The 15976-nt window shown below is 40.0% G+C and overlaps 1 protein-coding gene across 4 annotated transcripts in view; it reads left to right on the forward strand.

Annotated features, from left to right (window-relative positions):
* Positions 1–15976, forward strand: part of TNS3 (tensin 3) — a 201629-nt gene that overhangs the window by 171122 nt on the left and 14531 nt on the right. For all 4 annotated transcript variants that reach the window (XM_071553419.1, XM_071553418.1, XM_071553421.1 and 1 more), the window contains 3 exons: positions 9471–9642; positions 11932–12575; positions 13206–13292. In XM_071553419.1, coding sequence (XP_071409520.1) covers positions 9471–9642; positions 11932–12575; positions 13206–13292 — 903 coding nt within the window. The remainder of the gene's footprint in view (positions 1–9470; positions 9643–11931; positions 12576–13205; positions 13293–15976) is intronic.

The following is a 15976-nucleotide window of genomic DNA, read 5'->3' on the forward strand; positions in this document are numbered from 1 at the left end:
TCCAGATCTGAATTTTCCATCAACATATAATAGAGTCTTAGAGCAGCCAACTATTGCGTGGTACAGTGCACCAGAATAAAGAGCCTAATTCTTACATCCTCAGTGCAGACAATTTTGTGATTCAGGCAGTAGCAGCACATGCTTGTGTAAGAACTGCAGCCCTAAAAGGAGAGTTACTGAATCGCAGTTCTCAAGAGACAAATCTAGAAAAAAGCAAAGATCTACCCTGTTTTGTGATACTGAGCAACACTGAAGATAAACTGAAATGACTTTGTTTTTAGCTATTTCAATTCCAGGTTATTAAAAGCACCTTCTGAAAATTCATTTTTTTTTTTGTTTTTAAAATGCAAATGGTTTATGTATACTACTTGTAAACCAAAAAGCATCCCTCACTTATGTTTTTAAGGCTGCATTGAGCTGGGCTCAGCCTTTTCTTACAGGCAAGTGACTTAGAAGAGTGAACAGATTGAAGAGGATTACTTTTAGGCAGAATTTTTCTGACAGCAGAAGAGCAGGACCAAAGTGAGACTTTTGGTAGAAAGTACAAATATTGATTTAATTGCTTCCATTCCCTCTGCTAGGTAAGTGTGCTGCAGGCATCAAAAGATGAATAATGGGACCACTCTGGTACCTGCTGGCACCAGGGAACTGGACTAAGACAGGAAAAGGAGAGTGCAGATTCCTTTCCATCTTTTTCTCCTTAGGAAAAGTAGATAGGATTGGAATACAAAATCAGAAGATCCACAGATGAGGCTTGTGCTTGCTTTTCAGAAATGTCAGAAAGTCACGCTCAAGCTTTGTCCCTTCTTTCATTCAATATTTGCTCCAGTTTGTCCCCTCTGCCTTCATTCACCCTTGCACCCTATGCTTGGCTTTGCAGTGTATCAGTCAGAAGATATGAGTTGCACTTTTCAGTTCAGCATAGGCCACCCAGACCTGTATCTCCAACATCTGAAGCAATTTTAATAGCTAACGAACTTTGGAGCACAGGGCAGACATTTTATTCTCTTTTCTTGAAAGGGCTTGGTTTTTCGTGCGTTGTACACAAAAAGGTATTGCTATTCATTGTGAAGGTATCAATTTGCATACTTCTAATTCCTAGGTTCTTTTTTTTTCTGCTCTAAAACTATTCCAATTTAATTTTACAATTTGATTGATGAAAAGTGACATATTCAGCAATGCGAATATCTGAAATGCCATTATGAGATAAACCATGATAAGAATAGAGTCATCTGGCTCTAAAGCCACTTCACTAGTTTGCTGTGAAGACTTAGTGTGGGCATGTTAATAATTATATTCCAATCATTTTGTTGGATTTGGTTTTTTTAGTCACTGAATGATCTGCTGTACTTAAAGACAGAATAGTAATGCTCTTGTTTATGTATTATGTACTGATAGTGACTCTCTCCTAAAGCAATGTTTTAATAAATGTCACATTGCATGTGACCCGGATGACTTGAGGACATGCCTCTGCAGCTGATTTGCATTCCTAAAACATCAGAGTTATGCGTACAGTGAATAGCAGAGCATCTGTAAGATCTTTTAAAATACATGAGAAGACATGCACAACTGCCAGCTTTAGTCTCTGGGGAAGTTGTTTTATTTTTTTCTGGTACTACTTGGGAAAATCAAATGCATTAATATAAGTCCTTCAGAAAGGTGTGATAAGGGTTTTACTGCTTTGAAGATACTGTATTGCAAATTCTGTTCAGCAAACAGGAGTTTTTTGTATTTTGTATTTTGAATGAATGTGTGATGTGAAATTATCTGTAAAACAGTCTGGGTATTTTCTCAGTAGAAAAGAAGCCAGATCGTACAATCTGTAGGGCAGGGACTGTGGGTGGGGCAGAGTGGGGTCTGGTAAATCATCCTTTTGATTCTTATCCCTCTGCAGAAGGGGCAGAGGGTAAGTGCAGTTAATTCTGTCATCCTGTGGTTGCCCGGAGATAAGCTGACCCCTGGCATAGCTTCAGAGGCTGCACTTGGTTGTTACTGGCAGGAGCCTCTGTGGGCCACTATGGAACACAGGAATGTCCCGATGCACTCCCACTCTTGTTATGCATCTTTCCAGCAGGCCAGAATCTCCCTTGAAGGTGGCAGAGTGCCAGCCTTCCTCACCCAGTGCTTACTGGGGAGGGCTTCTGTGCCAAGGATTATTTCCTCAAGGGGCTACATGGATGATTTAGAGCCCTCTTTAGGTATAAGGCAAGAATGATTTTTTAATTTCTAAATATATTTGAAAGGTTCCCAAAATACTGAACACTTTCTAAATGCACACAATGAATAATTGCATGAAATTAAAAGCCTCCAGTACTGCAGTGTAGATTACCTTAAATTATTAGCAGTTCGGGTTCTAACTGTTGTGTGTATTATTTCTTCCACAAAATAAATGCCTTTGAGAAATACTTTATTCCCTCTCCAGATTTGTTGGTTTTTTCCCCAGGTTGTCAGCCACCTGATTGATGCATTTTCTTCAATATCCAAGCATATACACATTCCTTTGAGATCCTTCGTAGATGAAGCAATTGAAGCTGACCTTTCTCTCAAAGAGGTTAATAATTGGATGCTCGAGCCACTGTCTTCATAGCTTCTCCAGGTTCAGCCTGACTGATGGGTTGCTTGCAGGGAGAGTTAATCCACTCAGAGGGGCATTAGCAGCATCTCCAAGCAATAGTGACTTTGACTTTTCCTTCACAAGCGTGAAAAATCCCATTACATTTTATCTGTTTACTGTTGACAGGTTTTTGACAAGTGTGGCAGCCACAGGTGTATCTGTGTTGGTACATGATTTCGGCTCATGACATGTACTTCTAAATGAGAGGTTGAATGACTTACATTGGTTAGGATAGCATATACTGTGCAAAAGAGACAAGAAAGTTACTCCCTTCCCTGGCATCTGAAACAAGACTGGTTGCATCTTTCATGATTTCCACATATTCTGTGAAAAGGAAGGAGAGTGTGACCAAAATTGATGGATTTCATGTAAGGGAATAATTCGGTTCACTGTATTTTTGTGAAATTCAAAGCAGAATATAACAAATATAAAAGGTCAAAGTTTCAGTAAAGTTAGTAGTTTTCAGACTGACTGAAAGCAAGAGTTTCAGTCTCTTTTACTAATTTTGGCACCTTTGCATTTGGAAAAGCAAGAGAAGATAACCCATAAGAACCTTACAATGCTAATAGACTTGGAAAGGTGTTAGTTTGTAAACTGGTTCAGGTGGGTCATCTTGCAGCCTCCTTTCTTCACATGTAGGATTTTTAGTTCTGTCCTTGCAATTAGGTCCTTAGAGGTTGCTAAGGAGCTCTGTAGCTTCACCAGTGCCAGTTCTATTGTTAGCACTCTGTCAGCTCCTGTAATCATTCTTTTCCAAGGGAGACCTATCTTTTTGTAATGATTCACTGTTGCCAGGGATTCTGGCTTTGCATTACAGCTTAAGCCACTAGAGCTACTCCATGCTCACACTATGCAGTTGGATTGTTCTTTTCAGTTTGGTCAGTCCAGTTCATTATCACTGACTGTTAGATGTTAATACCTCTCTTCCACTGATGCTCTTGTGCTTCATTTTTTTGTTTCAAACTGTGATTTTTCCAGTTAAGGTTTCCATCAGAATTTCAGCTCATGAAATACTGGCAGAATGTCCTAAAATAACTAAAATTGTGCCTACTCAGTATTATTAGGTCTGTATTTTGCTTTCATTGACTGTTTCCTTTCTTAGATTTTAAGGTTTGGAAAGGAACATATCTAAACAAACTGCTTTCATAAAATGTGCTTACGATCTTCATCCACTACTTTTTGTCCTACTGGTATGGTTCAAGCCATGGAGCCATCCACTGTGTCTCTAGAGAGGTTGTTTTGATGCTTAATACTAAAGTTTAGGGTTTTATTCAATTCTTGCTCTACCTTTCCTTACATGTCTAACATCTCAACTTTGACTGGAGCCTAAATCTTCTGCATGGCATCCAGGTTAATGCCAGACTAAACATGCCTAATGAGTAATAAAAATTAATGTTGGGAAGAGGTCATCTTTTGATGCATCAGCAGAGACTATTAACACAGAAACTTTTACAGTTCCATAGATGTGAGAGGGAGAAATGAAGAGCTTCAGCACTGAGATGGAGTTTACGTTAGCAGCAGTTGGAGCCAACTGAATGCCAAGCTGCAAAGTGCCATGGAGTTTTTGATGAATGCTAGAGAGTACTGTGTGCTTTTTTCTAATGCATTTCAAAGGGGAGAAATGCAACCATCCAACCCCCCCGCCCCCCTCCCCCCCAAAAAAAAATTCTTCTGCTGTATAGAGACGATAAAACCTCTTCTATTACATTCCTAGATGCCTTTGGTTCTGTGTTTGTAAACAAGTTTGTCAGGAAATCTGTGTAAAGGAATTGGCTCATTGGCTGTTGGTGTGAACAGTGAGTGAAGTGGAGTGATCTCCGAGTGTATTGATATGAGGAATGTTTCACAGCCACGTCTGACTGATATGGCTTCATCTAAGTGTTCTAGTCCAGCTGGATTTTTTCACCATTGCTGAAGTCATCAAAGCATGGACCAAGAAATAGACTAGTAAATTTTTGAAATTATTGCATAAAGCTTCTTATCCTTCTGCTACTGTTTAGGGCTGACAGTGACTTGGTTACTTGGCTCACTTGAGAGCAATATGGTTGTCTGTGTCCATTCAGTTTTCAGTGTAGCCTGAGGTGGTTGTGGGGTGTTCAGCCAAGGGTTTTGGCAGCAGAACACTGACTTAAAGCTCCCTTTCCCCAAAAGATGTAGCGGAGGGTCTTCACTGGAGTTTTCAAGCTCATGTGATGCATGTTATTATGACCTCCTTACAAAAGGTTGGAAACATATGAGAAGCTACTGAAATACAAGGTATGATAGTGGAATGACTACTTTGATTTCTCTGCCATTGTTGGACCATTGTCACCAAAGGTGCGAGGTGATTTTGACCTTCAGCTGCTACAAGAAAGAACAAGGAGTATTTCTACCTATCTTTTATCTGGACTATGGTGTGGTTAGGCCACTATGGGGTTTTTTGGTAGATTTTTTGAGGGGGAGTTTCCTTTTACTTTCTTATTTTAACATATTTAATGGGTTAAAATACAAGTTAATCTGTAGCATCTTACTTTTTATGGCTGTGTCCGAGGCATATCTGGGAGTTTCTTCTTACAGCTGAAAGAAAACTGCAACTTTTATAAGTATTTGCCCTTTGCTGCCAAGTAAATGAGAGAGCTGCATATTTTTCTGCCTTGCATGTTGGCACAACAGTATTCATTTTCTTCCTGAATGTCACTTTTCAGTAGTGTATGGTGTAAAGAATCCAATTCCTCTCTCAGGTTCTGCTGTAAAGTTGGTGAGCAGTGATAGTAAATGTAGGTCTGACTTGGCTGCATGAAAAGACACAAACATGAATGATCTGGCTTTGGCATGTCACTTCTTGAAGCAGAGAGCTGCAGTTTGGCATCGTCACTGTTTCCACAGCTGTAAATGGCATGGTAGGTACCTGAACCAAGGAGCACCAATGCTTTGCATCAAACGTGCCAGGATAGTTTATACCATGCATGTAGAAATCCTGTAGAAGCAAAGAGTTTGCACAGTTATTAATTCCATGAGATAAAGGGTTAAAAGCTGACCAGTTAGTGTGGACTCTGCACCAGACAATGGAGAGGACATAGCTGAAATATCCAGCAGGCTTGTTTTTAATTGAAATATAAACAAAGCCACTTTCTTGGGAAATGCCTTTCAGATATACTTGTTTCTAGCCTGGGAAGAGTTGTATCGAGTTTGTGTTCTTTCTGCAGACGACATATCAGGCTGCCAGTGGCTTTTCATTATTTGTTTAGTATTTTACACCTGTGAAAATGGGGAGTGAAAAGAAATGCTGCATCTGTGAGCTGTGGCCGCAGTCCTTCTCTCCTGCAGCGTAATGTGCTCTAAAGGTCCAAGGCCTGAAAGAAGGAAGAATCATGTCTCAGTCCATTTCTTCAAGAAAGTGCTGTGGAAGAAGGAGTAGAATTTGCTGTATGAATCCTTGAGGTTAACTCTTACACACATAGTTGAGATGGCATTGGAGTGGGAGAAGGTTTTAAGCTATTTCAGAAGTAGTGCCACTCCCCTTCCTGCCCCAGGCTCTTGGTAACTGGATTCCGGTAGTCTGGTAACAGAGGAACAGACAGAGAGGCACCAAAACCAAGCAAGCATATGGAGTTAAGCTTGTGATTATAATTGCTATGCTTTCATTAACCTCTCCCATACAGTAGCAGAGTCATTTTAACCTGCTATATAATTGGGAAGCATCTGCATGTTCATTTGCAGAGATGCAATGTCAGTTCACTTAGAATACTTTGTCTTACAGATGCTGACCTCTGGAGTTTTGTCTGCTTTTAGCCTAGTCAGAGTTGTGTTTCTGGGGAGATTCCAGTAGTCTTCAGACATACAGCATCAATTTGACCAGCCTACCTTGAACTAACTAGCTTTTTCTATTGAAATCATTGGTTAGAGCTTAACATCAGTTTTTATAATATTTGGGTAGGCAGTTTTTGTAATACATGTGTAAACAAGCACTACTGATATCAGTAGGAATATGGCCTAGATCATGGGTTTATGCTGCCAACTGTTCTCACTGTTTGCATCAATACAAGGATGACTGTAATATAGCTGATGTAGTAGGTAGACAGGCATTCAGATTTCTCCAGCTTTTCCATACCACACACATTTCTTCAGTCTTCTTAAAGTTCACTTTTATGGCTGTTGTGAATATAGTTGAACTAATGGGTGGTAAAAAGACTGTGTTGCACTTTTCTGTTTCCCTGATTCAGTTCAATCTTTGCTCTGTACAATATGTGTGCTATGTGAGGAATTCAGATGGTTTAAAGTCAGGGCACTGAGTTGCAGATTTTCTTATCTCAGACATTTCTTTTAAGTACCTTACATACTCCTCATTCAAATAATAGCAGAACCAGGCTCTGCCATGAATCGAAGGGAAAACAAGATTTATGTTGACTTCTTTCAATGGTCTTCCTCGTTTCTAGGTTAGAAAGTTTTCCTTATGGAAAAGATGCACTAGTGTGATCTTTGCTCTTTTTAGGAGTGGAATTTTTCAGTAACTTTCTTGTGTTGTGTTTTTTTGGTTGTTTGGGGTTTTGTTGTATATTGTTGTTGGTTTTGTTTAGTTTTGGCTGTTTGTGTTTGTTTTTTTCTGTTTTGTTTTTTATTCCTCCCCCCTTCTTCCTCAGGCTTTGGAAGTGTATTAACTTAAGAGACAGTAATTAGAGATTGTTTCATCTGTGATTGGCTTACTGGATTCCAGTCCTGCAAGGTGTTGAGATCAATGGGACCCTTCAGGTTTATGAAGCTATTTAGATGAATGGGCATTTGTAGTATGACAGTGTATGGCCCTTTCTGTTGTGGAAAACTGTGCTGTTGAGCCTGGGCTTATGTGTATAGGTGGTGACCTTTTTTTACACTAATCCAAAATAATTAAATATGATCCTCATTAGAGCCTGACTGGTTATTTAAATGTACCTGTAAAGAAGGGGATGAAACTTGCCATATAAAGCTCTTCAGTAATAGCATCCATATTATTCCTCATCCAAACACAACTGTTTAACTATATCTTACAGTATTTATATCCAGTATAATTAAGTTGAATGTAGTTCAGATTCCAGTCAATTTAGAAACCAGTTACTCTGGAGCTGTTTGCAAGCTATTAGAAAATAGTTTACAATTGCTTTAAGTTTGTGTCCTCTGTGGTGTTGATAAACACCTGAAAGGTGTTTGACTCCTCCTGCAGAGGAGTCATGGTTTCAGCCCAGCCAATAGCCAAGCCCCATGCAGCTGGTTACTCACTCACTCCCCCACTGGTAGGACTGGGAAGAGAATTGGAAGGGTAAAAGCCAGAAAACTCATGTGTTGAGTAAAGGCAATTTGTTGGGAAAGCAAGAGCTGCACATGCAGGCAAAGCAGAACAAGGAATTAATTTGGTGCTTCCCATAGGCAGGCAGGTGTTCATCTCCAGGAGAGCAGGGCTCCATCATGTGTAATGGTTACTTGGGAAGACAAACTCCATCACTCCAGACGTGCCCCCTTCCTCCTTCTTCCCTCTACTTCATATACTGACCATGATGTCATGTGGTCTGGAATATCTTTCTGGTCATTTTGGGTCACCTGTCCCAGCTTTGTCTCCTTCCAACCTTCCCATGTACCCTAAAGTCCCCTGCCAGTTTGGCAGTATGGAAAGCAGAAAAGGCCTTGACTCTATGTAAGCCCAGCCAAAATGAGCACAACAGGTAACTAAACCCTGTGCTGCTAAACTGCCTTTCAGCCTCAGTTCTGTCCTTTTCTCCTCACATGAGCAGAAGAGTGAGAAGCCTGGCTCAAACACGTTTCTTTCCATCAGGTTTTTATGCTCAGTGATAATATACCCTTGAGCCTTCTCTTCTCAAGGCTTCAGCTCTCTTAGCACCTGCTTCTTTAATAGATGCTCCAGTCCAAGTGATGGTTCTGGTGTCTTTGTGACCTTTTGCTGGACTTGCTCACCCAAGTCCCTGTCTCTCTCGTGCTGAGGAGCCCATAAGTGGGCACTGAGCTTCATATGTGGCCTCATTAATAATGCTAAGCAGGGAGGAAGGATAATCTCCCTTGACCTGCTGGCAACGCTTTGTGAGGCAGCCCAAGGTGCTGTTGACCACATTTGCCATGAGGTTGTATTGCTGACTCATGCTCAGCTTACAGTCCATGAGGACCCCCAGGTCCTTCTCCACAGAGCTGTCTCCAACCAGTCAGCCCCCAGCATGTTCTGGTGCCTAGGATTTCAGCTTGTTGAACTTAAGATTTCTCTTGGCCCATTTTTCCCACTTCTAAATGGCAGCTCAGCCATCTGGTTTGCCAGACACTCCTCACATTTTTCTATTGTCTTGGAACTGGTGCCATCCTACCACTCCCTCCACCATGCTTACTTGACTGGAAGGAGCCCCTTCTGCTGGAAAAGACTTCCTTTGCCCTGCCCCTGGGAATGAACTGAGGTGGTGTAGAATAACTTCCAGGTCCATGTCATGGCCCCTCTTGGCTGCTGCAAAAACTAACTCTCCTGGCCAGAACCAGGATGCCACATTTTCTATCACTCTGCTGTTAAGTGCAAATGGTGTGTACTGTCACACAGGATACTTGACTGGATGTACCTGATTCAAACTGTGGACTGTGGAATGCAAAACAGCTTGGAACAGGCAGGTCCGTTCTCATCTGGAGAATGTATACTGAAGGACTGATCAAACAGTTTGAGTGTTGCAATTCTGTAATCTATTCCATATTCCATTTGTGAAATAACATGTTAGCGCTCAAACAAACAAAAACTCTTCTTTTTAATCTTATAAAGAGAAAACCAGAATGTTTTATAAACAGTTATTTCAGTATGAGGTCTATAAAAATGCGTATTGTTTTAAAATTTGGGTTTACTTTGTTTTCTTTGCCACAGAATCTCAAAGTTACGCAGAAGCCATTAACCACTCTATGGTGATGTCTGACAGCACTGTGGGAACTAATCCTTCTTTGCTGAGGGCCAACATGCAGATGGATCTCTCCTTTCAGCGCTGTTTTGCATCTTCATGTACTGTTTCAAGTAACAGTCCTATCCCAGGGGCAGAAAGGTAGGAAAAGTTACTTTATTGTTTAGTTCTACTATAGTTCCCAGCCAAGACATTGTGCTTGCATCTTCATTGCAGAGTGTTTGTCCAAGAACTTTGGTTGTGGCATTTAATGTTGATGTTGCCCACCAGCTGGAATTTACCACAGGTGTTACTTACGTGCCAGGGACACAATTAGCTTTGAAGATAAAGAGGAAGACAAAAATAAATCAGATTTTATGGGTCAGTTGTTATGTGCTAGCACAAACTCATACATTTTTTTCCATGTCCTTAATCAGCATCTCTAATGTTTTACTGAAAACCATTTCATGAAATTTCACGTTGGAATAAGTCTTATGCGAGAGAAAGGGAACACTCTTCTTGCTGCAGCCCATGCACTTTTAATCAGTAAAATGTCAGCAGGTTTGTTTTGGTGGTATATAACTGATTCCCATTCCACTGCTCAGCAGGCTTAAAGATTTCATTATTTAATAATTGTATTGTGGTAAACATGTAGGGCTCTGGGCCAGAGCTTGGGTAGTATAAATTTCCAAAGTAGTCCTCAGACAAAGGAGCTTACGGCATAAGCTGAGAAACGGTAAGAAACAACAAACAAACAAGGAGCCCCTGGTTACTGTTTAAAGGTTTAGAACACTATAACAATGCATCGTAAGTCATTAGTTGTGCCCTATATTTACTTAATAAACAAGGTGGTACCTTATGCCTGGTGAGGTTACCTTGTCTGTCACTCTGCAACAACATTCCTTTGTGGCTAATTATGCTATTCCTGTTCTTGGCTATTTGGCTCCTTTTCCGCAGTAAGTATTTGCGAATGCTGTTCGTTGGTGTGTCAGACTCTCAGTGAGTACTTCAAGTATGTTGTTACCTCTTTATCTTTTATTTATCTTCCAATCTAGTTGGTGTCATTTTCAGTCAGTACTGAGACTGTGAAAGAATGTTTTGGTTTTTTGATTACAAATGTGAATCATAAGACTGAAAAAAGTATGTTGGTATTTGCTGCAGAGGAGGAGATGTAACAACTAAGTGGATATGTATTAAAAGCTTATCAGGCAATGCAGTTATTATCAAGTTTACATTCCTACTGCAGACTTTATCTAGAAAATTTTGTTCCCTTCTTTCTAAATATTTTTTCTGTCATTTTTCATTTCATCTGGCAGATAGCTACAGCTGTAGGATTTTTTTTCTTGCAGCAATGTTTTCTTCCATTTGCTTCCCTTTAATTTCTTTGTGGCCCTTCTACTTTTAGCTATTCAAATATACTGGCATCCATGTCCACAGTTCCCTTTTAATTAAAAGTCTTTTCTTTTTTGATATATATCTTAATGTCAGCTCTTTTCCCCTTGCATGTCACAATGAGTTTGTTCACTCTAGATTTTATAATATTGGTAATATTTTCCAGCTACAGTCTAAGGACATTCATTTTTAGAAGCAAGGAGACAACTTAAATTTTTATCAGATGATTTAATCAGCAGCTTACTTTCTCTTGTTTAGAACGAATTTTTATTTATTTTCATTTGAATAGGTAAAATTGCTCCAGAAAAATTTAATGTTTACTGTTGAAATATTTAATTCTATATATCAAATTTATTCCACTGTCAAATAAATCCATGGCTGGACCTGCCTCATTCTTTTAATATAAAAGGAACCTGGTCTGCAAGATGGGCCTTGTGAACTGTGTTTCTATCATAGCTGTTAATTTATTGTGTGATGGTGCACAACTACCCCCTTAGCCCATTTTTTATTTCTATTTTTTTTGGTGAGCATAAGACACTCTGCATGTAAGAACTGGTGTGGCTGTGTCAGGTTCCTTCTACAAACCTCTACCTCTGATGGAAGCTTTTGCATAAGAAATTCTTGGCTCCTGCTGCTCTTTTACACGTAGAACTTCAGCTCACCAGGACCACTGTATGTGAAGTAATGCCTCAGTGAATTGATTTGTAGTAAACAGGGAGAAGGAGAAATATTTTTAACTGTCGTTGATTTGGTGGACTGGTTCACAGTGGAGACTCAGAAACTATCCCATCAGCATGGCTAGGTTTAGGGTGAGATAAGGCAGAATGTAATAACCTACACTGAAGAAATGAGTGGTCAGGGTGAGATTGGAATCCTTTGATCCAGCTGCATTACCTGGTCCAGCATGTTTTCAAAGAGCACCCTGAGGTATTGTCCTGGATGTAGTGTTTCATTGCTTTCTGTGATTGCTGAAGTATGGGTTGTGCAGTGACATTTTAAGGGAATGATTTGGCCGTTGTTTTATTTTTGTTTTCAATTTTTGTCTTTTTGTTTTGACAGCTCTTCTGCAGCAGAACGTCCTTGGCTTGAAAGCAGCCCTAAAGCTTCCCCATCACACCAGTTTTCAATGGGAAACACCAGGCAGCCAGGAGGTTATCTCGTGCCCTCTGAATTTTCCAACACTGTGCAAGATGTCCCTCTCTTGTCTCATTTCCAAAGTCCAGGACTGCAAGTTGTCACCCTGAACAACCTGGAGAATTCACCAGCAGAACCGCAGCAAGTACAGGCTGTCAGCAGTGGTGCCCATGCCTACCTGAGCTACAGTGGGGCTATCAGGGGCAGTAGCTCCCCTCGAGAGGAGGCACAAGCTACTTGCATAGCCAATGCTAGCTCCTCTCCTAAAATCCTGAGCTCACCAGTGACACGTGCTGAGGACAATGGTTTTTTGACACAAAACTTTCTTACAGTGACCTCTGGACGCAACAGCCAAAACAGTGCAGTTCAGCAGCACCACGAAGGGAACCTACATGCTCAACCGCCTCTTCCAGAGAAGAAGAGGTCGTCTGAAGGAGAACGTTCCTTTGCCTCTGTGTCACCTTCTTCAAGTGGCTTCTCCAGCCCTCACAGTGGAAGCACAGTCAGCATTCCCTTCCCAAATGTCCTCCCAGATTTCTCAAAAACGTTAAGCCCTTCCCCAGTGCCAGGTAGGTTCTGCATCAGAGAAATGCAAAATGCATTAGACTTTATATGAGATTATAAAAAACATTTAGGGGATTTTAGAAGTGGAGGAGAAAAAAAAAGAGAGGGAGAAAAAAGAAGCAGTAGAATGAAAATGGCACAGAGGACTTGAATGTTTGCAGTAAGTGGTGCCAGTTCACTGTCTTTGGATGTGTTATTCAGAAAATGAGGCTGCAGAGTTCTCTCTGCACTTCTTAGATGGCAGCCAAGAGCAGCCTACCTTTTCAAGTGCAAAAGTACAAGTGAAAGTTGTGGAATCCAATTTCTTTTAAAAAGGACTGGCTTCTCTCTGCGCCCTTTAGACTTGTGCCAAGAATAGTTAAAAATGTAGATGTGTGTTTGCTGGACCCTGTTGGAGAAGTGTGTATTTAATACAGCTTTATACCTGTAAGAGTTTTTAATATTTTTTGATTTTGCAAAATGAAACTTGAAACATGTAGTGTATCTTGTATCTTACTATATGGTTCTGAAACAGCTCAGTGTCTCTAAATTGTTCTAATGATGAGATTTTTGATTAATTAAGGTGATTGGAAGTTAGAAAAAAATGAAAAATGCTTTCATATTTAAAAAAAAATTTTTTCCCTTTTGTTTTTCAGAAAACCCAACTGATACAAATGTGACTGTAAAATTTGTTCAGGACACATCCAAATTCTGGTATAAGCCAGATATTTCACGAGAACAAGGTATATCAACTGACATATATTCTGGCATATCTATTCACTGAAAACCTAGTTGGTGAAGTCTCATTTTTTTGATACATACCTGATGTCTAAAAGAAATATAAAACCTAATAGTATGTGTGCTGTTCTGACATGACCTCAAAATATGTATTAGCTAGAAGTCATCACAAAAGTATCCTCATCTCGGAGTCCTTCTGTAGCCTGAATTTCAATTGTCAGCTGCAAGTGAGATAAATAATTTCTTAAAGGTAATGAAATAACCCTTCTATGGAACAACATCTTTATGGGGTACAGTGCAGATACAGTACATTTGTATGTAGGTCTATTCTTGAATGAACTGAAGAAAACTTTCATTACTTGTGTGAAAGTGTGTGCTTACATTGAGTACTGCATCCAGCACAGGAAGGACAGGGTCTTGTTGGAGTGAATCCAGAGGAGGGCCACCAAGTTAATTAGAGGCAGGGAGCACCTTTCCTCTGAGGAAAGGCTAAGGGAATTTTTGTTCAGCCTGGAAAAGGGAAGGTTTTGGAGTGACCTAATTGCAGTCTTCCAATGCCTGAAAGGAGCCTACAAGAAAGGTGGAGAAGGACTTTTTACAAGAGCATGTAGTGACAGGACAGGGTGAATGGCTTCAAACTGAAGGGAAGTAGGTTTAGATTAGATATTAGAAAAAAATCTTTACTGTGATGGTGTTGAGGCAGTGGAACAAGCTACCCAGAGAAGTTGTGGATGCCCCATCCATGGAAGTGTTTAAGGCCAGGTTGGATGGGGCTCTGATCTGATAAGAGGTGTCCCTGTCCGCAGCAGGAGTGTTGGAAGTAGATGATCTTTAAGGTCCATTCCAACCCAGGCCATTCTGTGAGTCTGTGATTCTGTGAACTTCCTTCTTGTCCCTGCAGCAGTGCCTAAGGAAGCAAGTGCAGTTGTTCTGACTGCTTGTGTTTATATTGTAATGTTAAGCTGTGCTGAATTGTGATTGAGTTATGGCAGGATTTTAAACCGTGATTTTTAAAATGGGATTGTCAGAAAGCAAAAAATACTAAGTAGTTCTGCATTGAGAAGGATATTCATACTAAACCAAAATAGAGTGAACTTCAGCTATTGGCAAACAATGAATTGCTGTGTCTGTCTAGTTATTAGGTTCTCAGAGGGTGAAGATGTTGTTGTGTAGTGGTAAATACGCCCTCAGGTGAATATAGATCATAGAAAACAGAACATTAATTCATTTTTGGATATGTGTTACTGGTCTTTTCACTCCAATCCCCTTCGCCTTGTCTGCTCGCCACCCATAATGAGAAATGACCCTTTAAATGTACTGAAAAATATTTTCTAACTTGATGCATGTCCAGGGAGGGGAGTAGATCAGAAAGGAATTTTAAACCTAACTGCTTGAACAAATGAGATGGAAAACTTCCCAACCTTTTAACGTGCCTCTTTACATTCTTGAAGTAAAATTCCTTTTAAAAAGTGTTTTAAGATACTGTTGCTGAGGAGGGGGAGCATTTGTTATTTTTTAATGTGTTTAATGGAATGCTCCTGTGACAAATTATTTGTGTCTTCCTGTGTGTTTAGAAGCGTTACATGAGTACTGCTGAATTGGAGGTTTATGCCTATTCACCCTCATCCTCTCAAAAACACAAGATGTTGTGAAAAAAGATTTTTCCTTTGCCATCTGACACATGAACAGAACAGAATATATAAGTTTGTTTTACTTTAACAGAAGAGATAATTATCTCTGCATTTTCCTGATTTTTTTTTGTTACTTCCCCTTTTTTCGCGTTAAAAAAAATTGTGGTTTTGATGTAATCATTACTCAGGCCTTACAAAACATGTCTCCATGCCCCATATGCATAATATCCATGTTGTGTGTAAACAGGCAATTACGGAGTTTATGGTCAAATTTGGGCTTTTTCTAGGTTTTCTCTGGAGGATTGCTGGTTGTTAGAAAAGGGGGAAGCAAAGTACAAAGGTTTTATTAAGATCAGTCTTTCACTTTTTGTCTGTTTTCAAAACAAATTTCAAATTTTGGGCTACTAGATTTTAAAGTCTGCAGCAGATCGGTGCAAAAGAACAGCGATTTCCCTGCAAGTGGTTCCTCCTGGGGAGATCTTCATATCACACTTGCAGAAGAGATCCCAGAATATAGACGTGAAATATTTCAGTGCTTGGACAAAGAGCAGAATATTCCCTTACATCCCTTCCTTTGCTTGAAATTTACTAAAGGAGTGAGCCTGCTTTGCATGGAAGAAACTTGATGGTGGATAAAAACGAATCTGTTCTGCCTGTTGAAGCTGAATAGGAAGGGAAAACCAGTGCTGTCTGGTTGGCATGGGAATTGCAGAGAGCTGTGCAGTCTGTAATGCTTTTAACAAGTTGACAGAATCTAAACAGAAATAAAGCTTGCTCTTGCACTGATTGTAGGAATCCTGGTGCGACCTGAGCATCTTCTTCTCAGTTTAAAAATAAGTAGGGATCTGTACATCAGGCTTCTCTTGAAATAAGTATCTGTGAAATTTGGACAAGGTTTTTCCACCCAAGTCCCCCAAATATGCTTGGTTGTATTCTCTTCTACAGCACTGGAGACAGAGAAAAGAACCTTATTTCTTTTAATCTTGTATTAATTACAGATTTGCACTTCTGTGCTTTTTGAGTGTGTGCATTGTTCTTGAGCTGTTTTTCTCTCTCTT

Source organism: Pithys albifrons, chromosome 4 (assembly GCF_047495875.1).
Source record: "Pithys albifrons albifrons isolate INPA30051 chromosome 4, PitAlb_v1, whole genome shotgun sequence".
NCBI classification, from domain to species: Eukaryota; Metazoa; Chordata; class Aves; order Passeriformes; family Thamnophilidae; genus Pithys; species Pithys albifrons.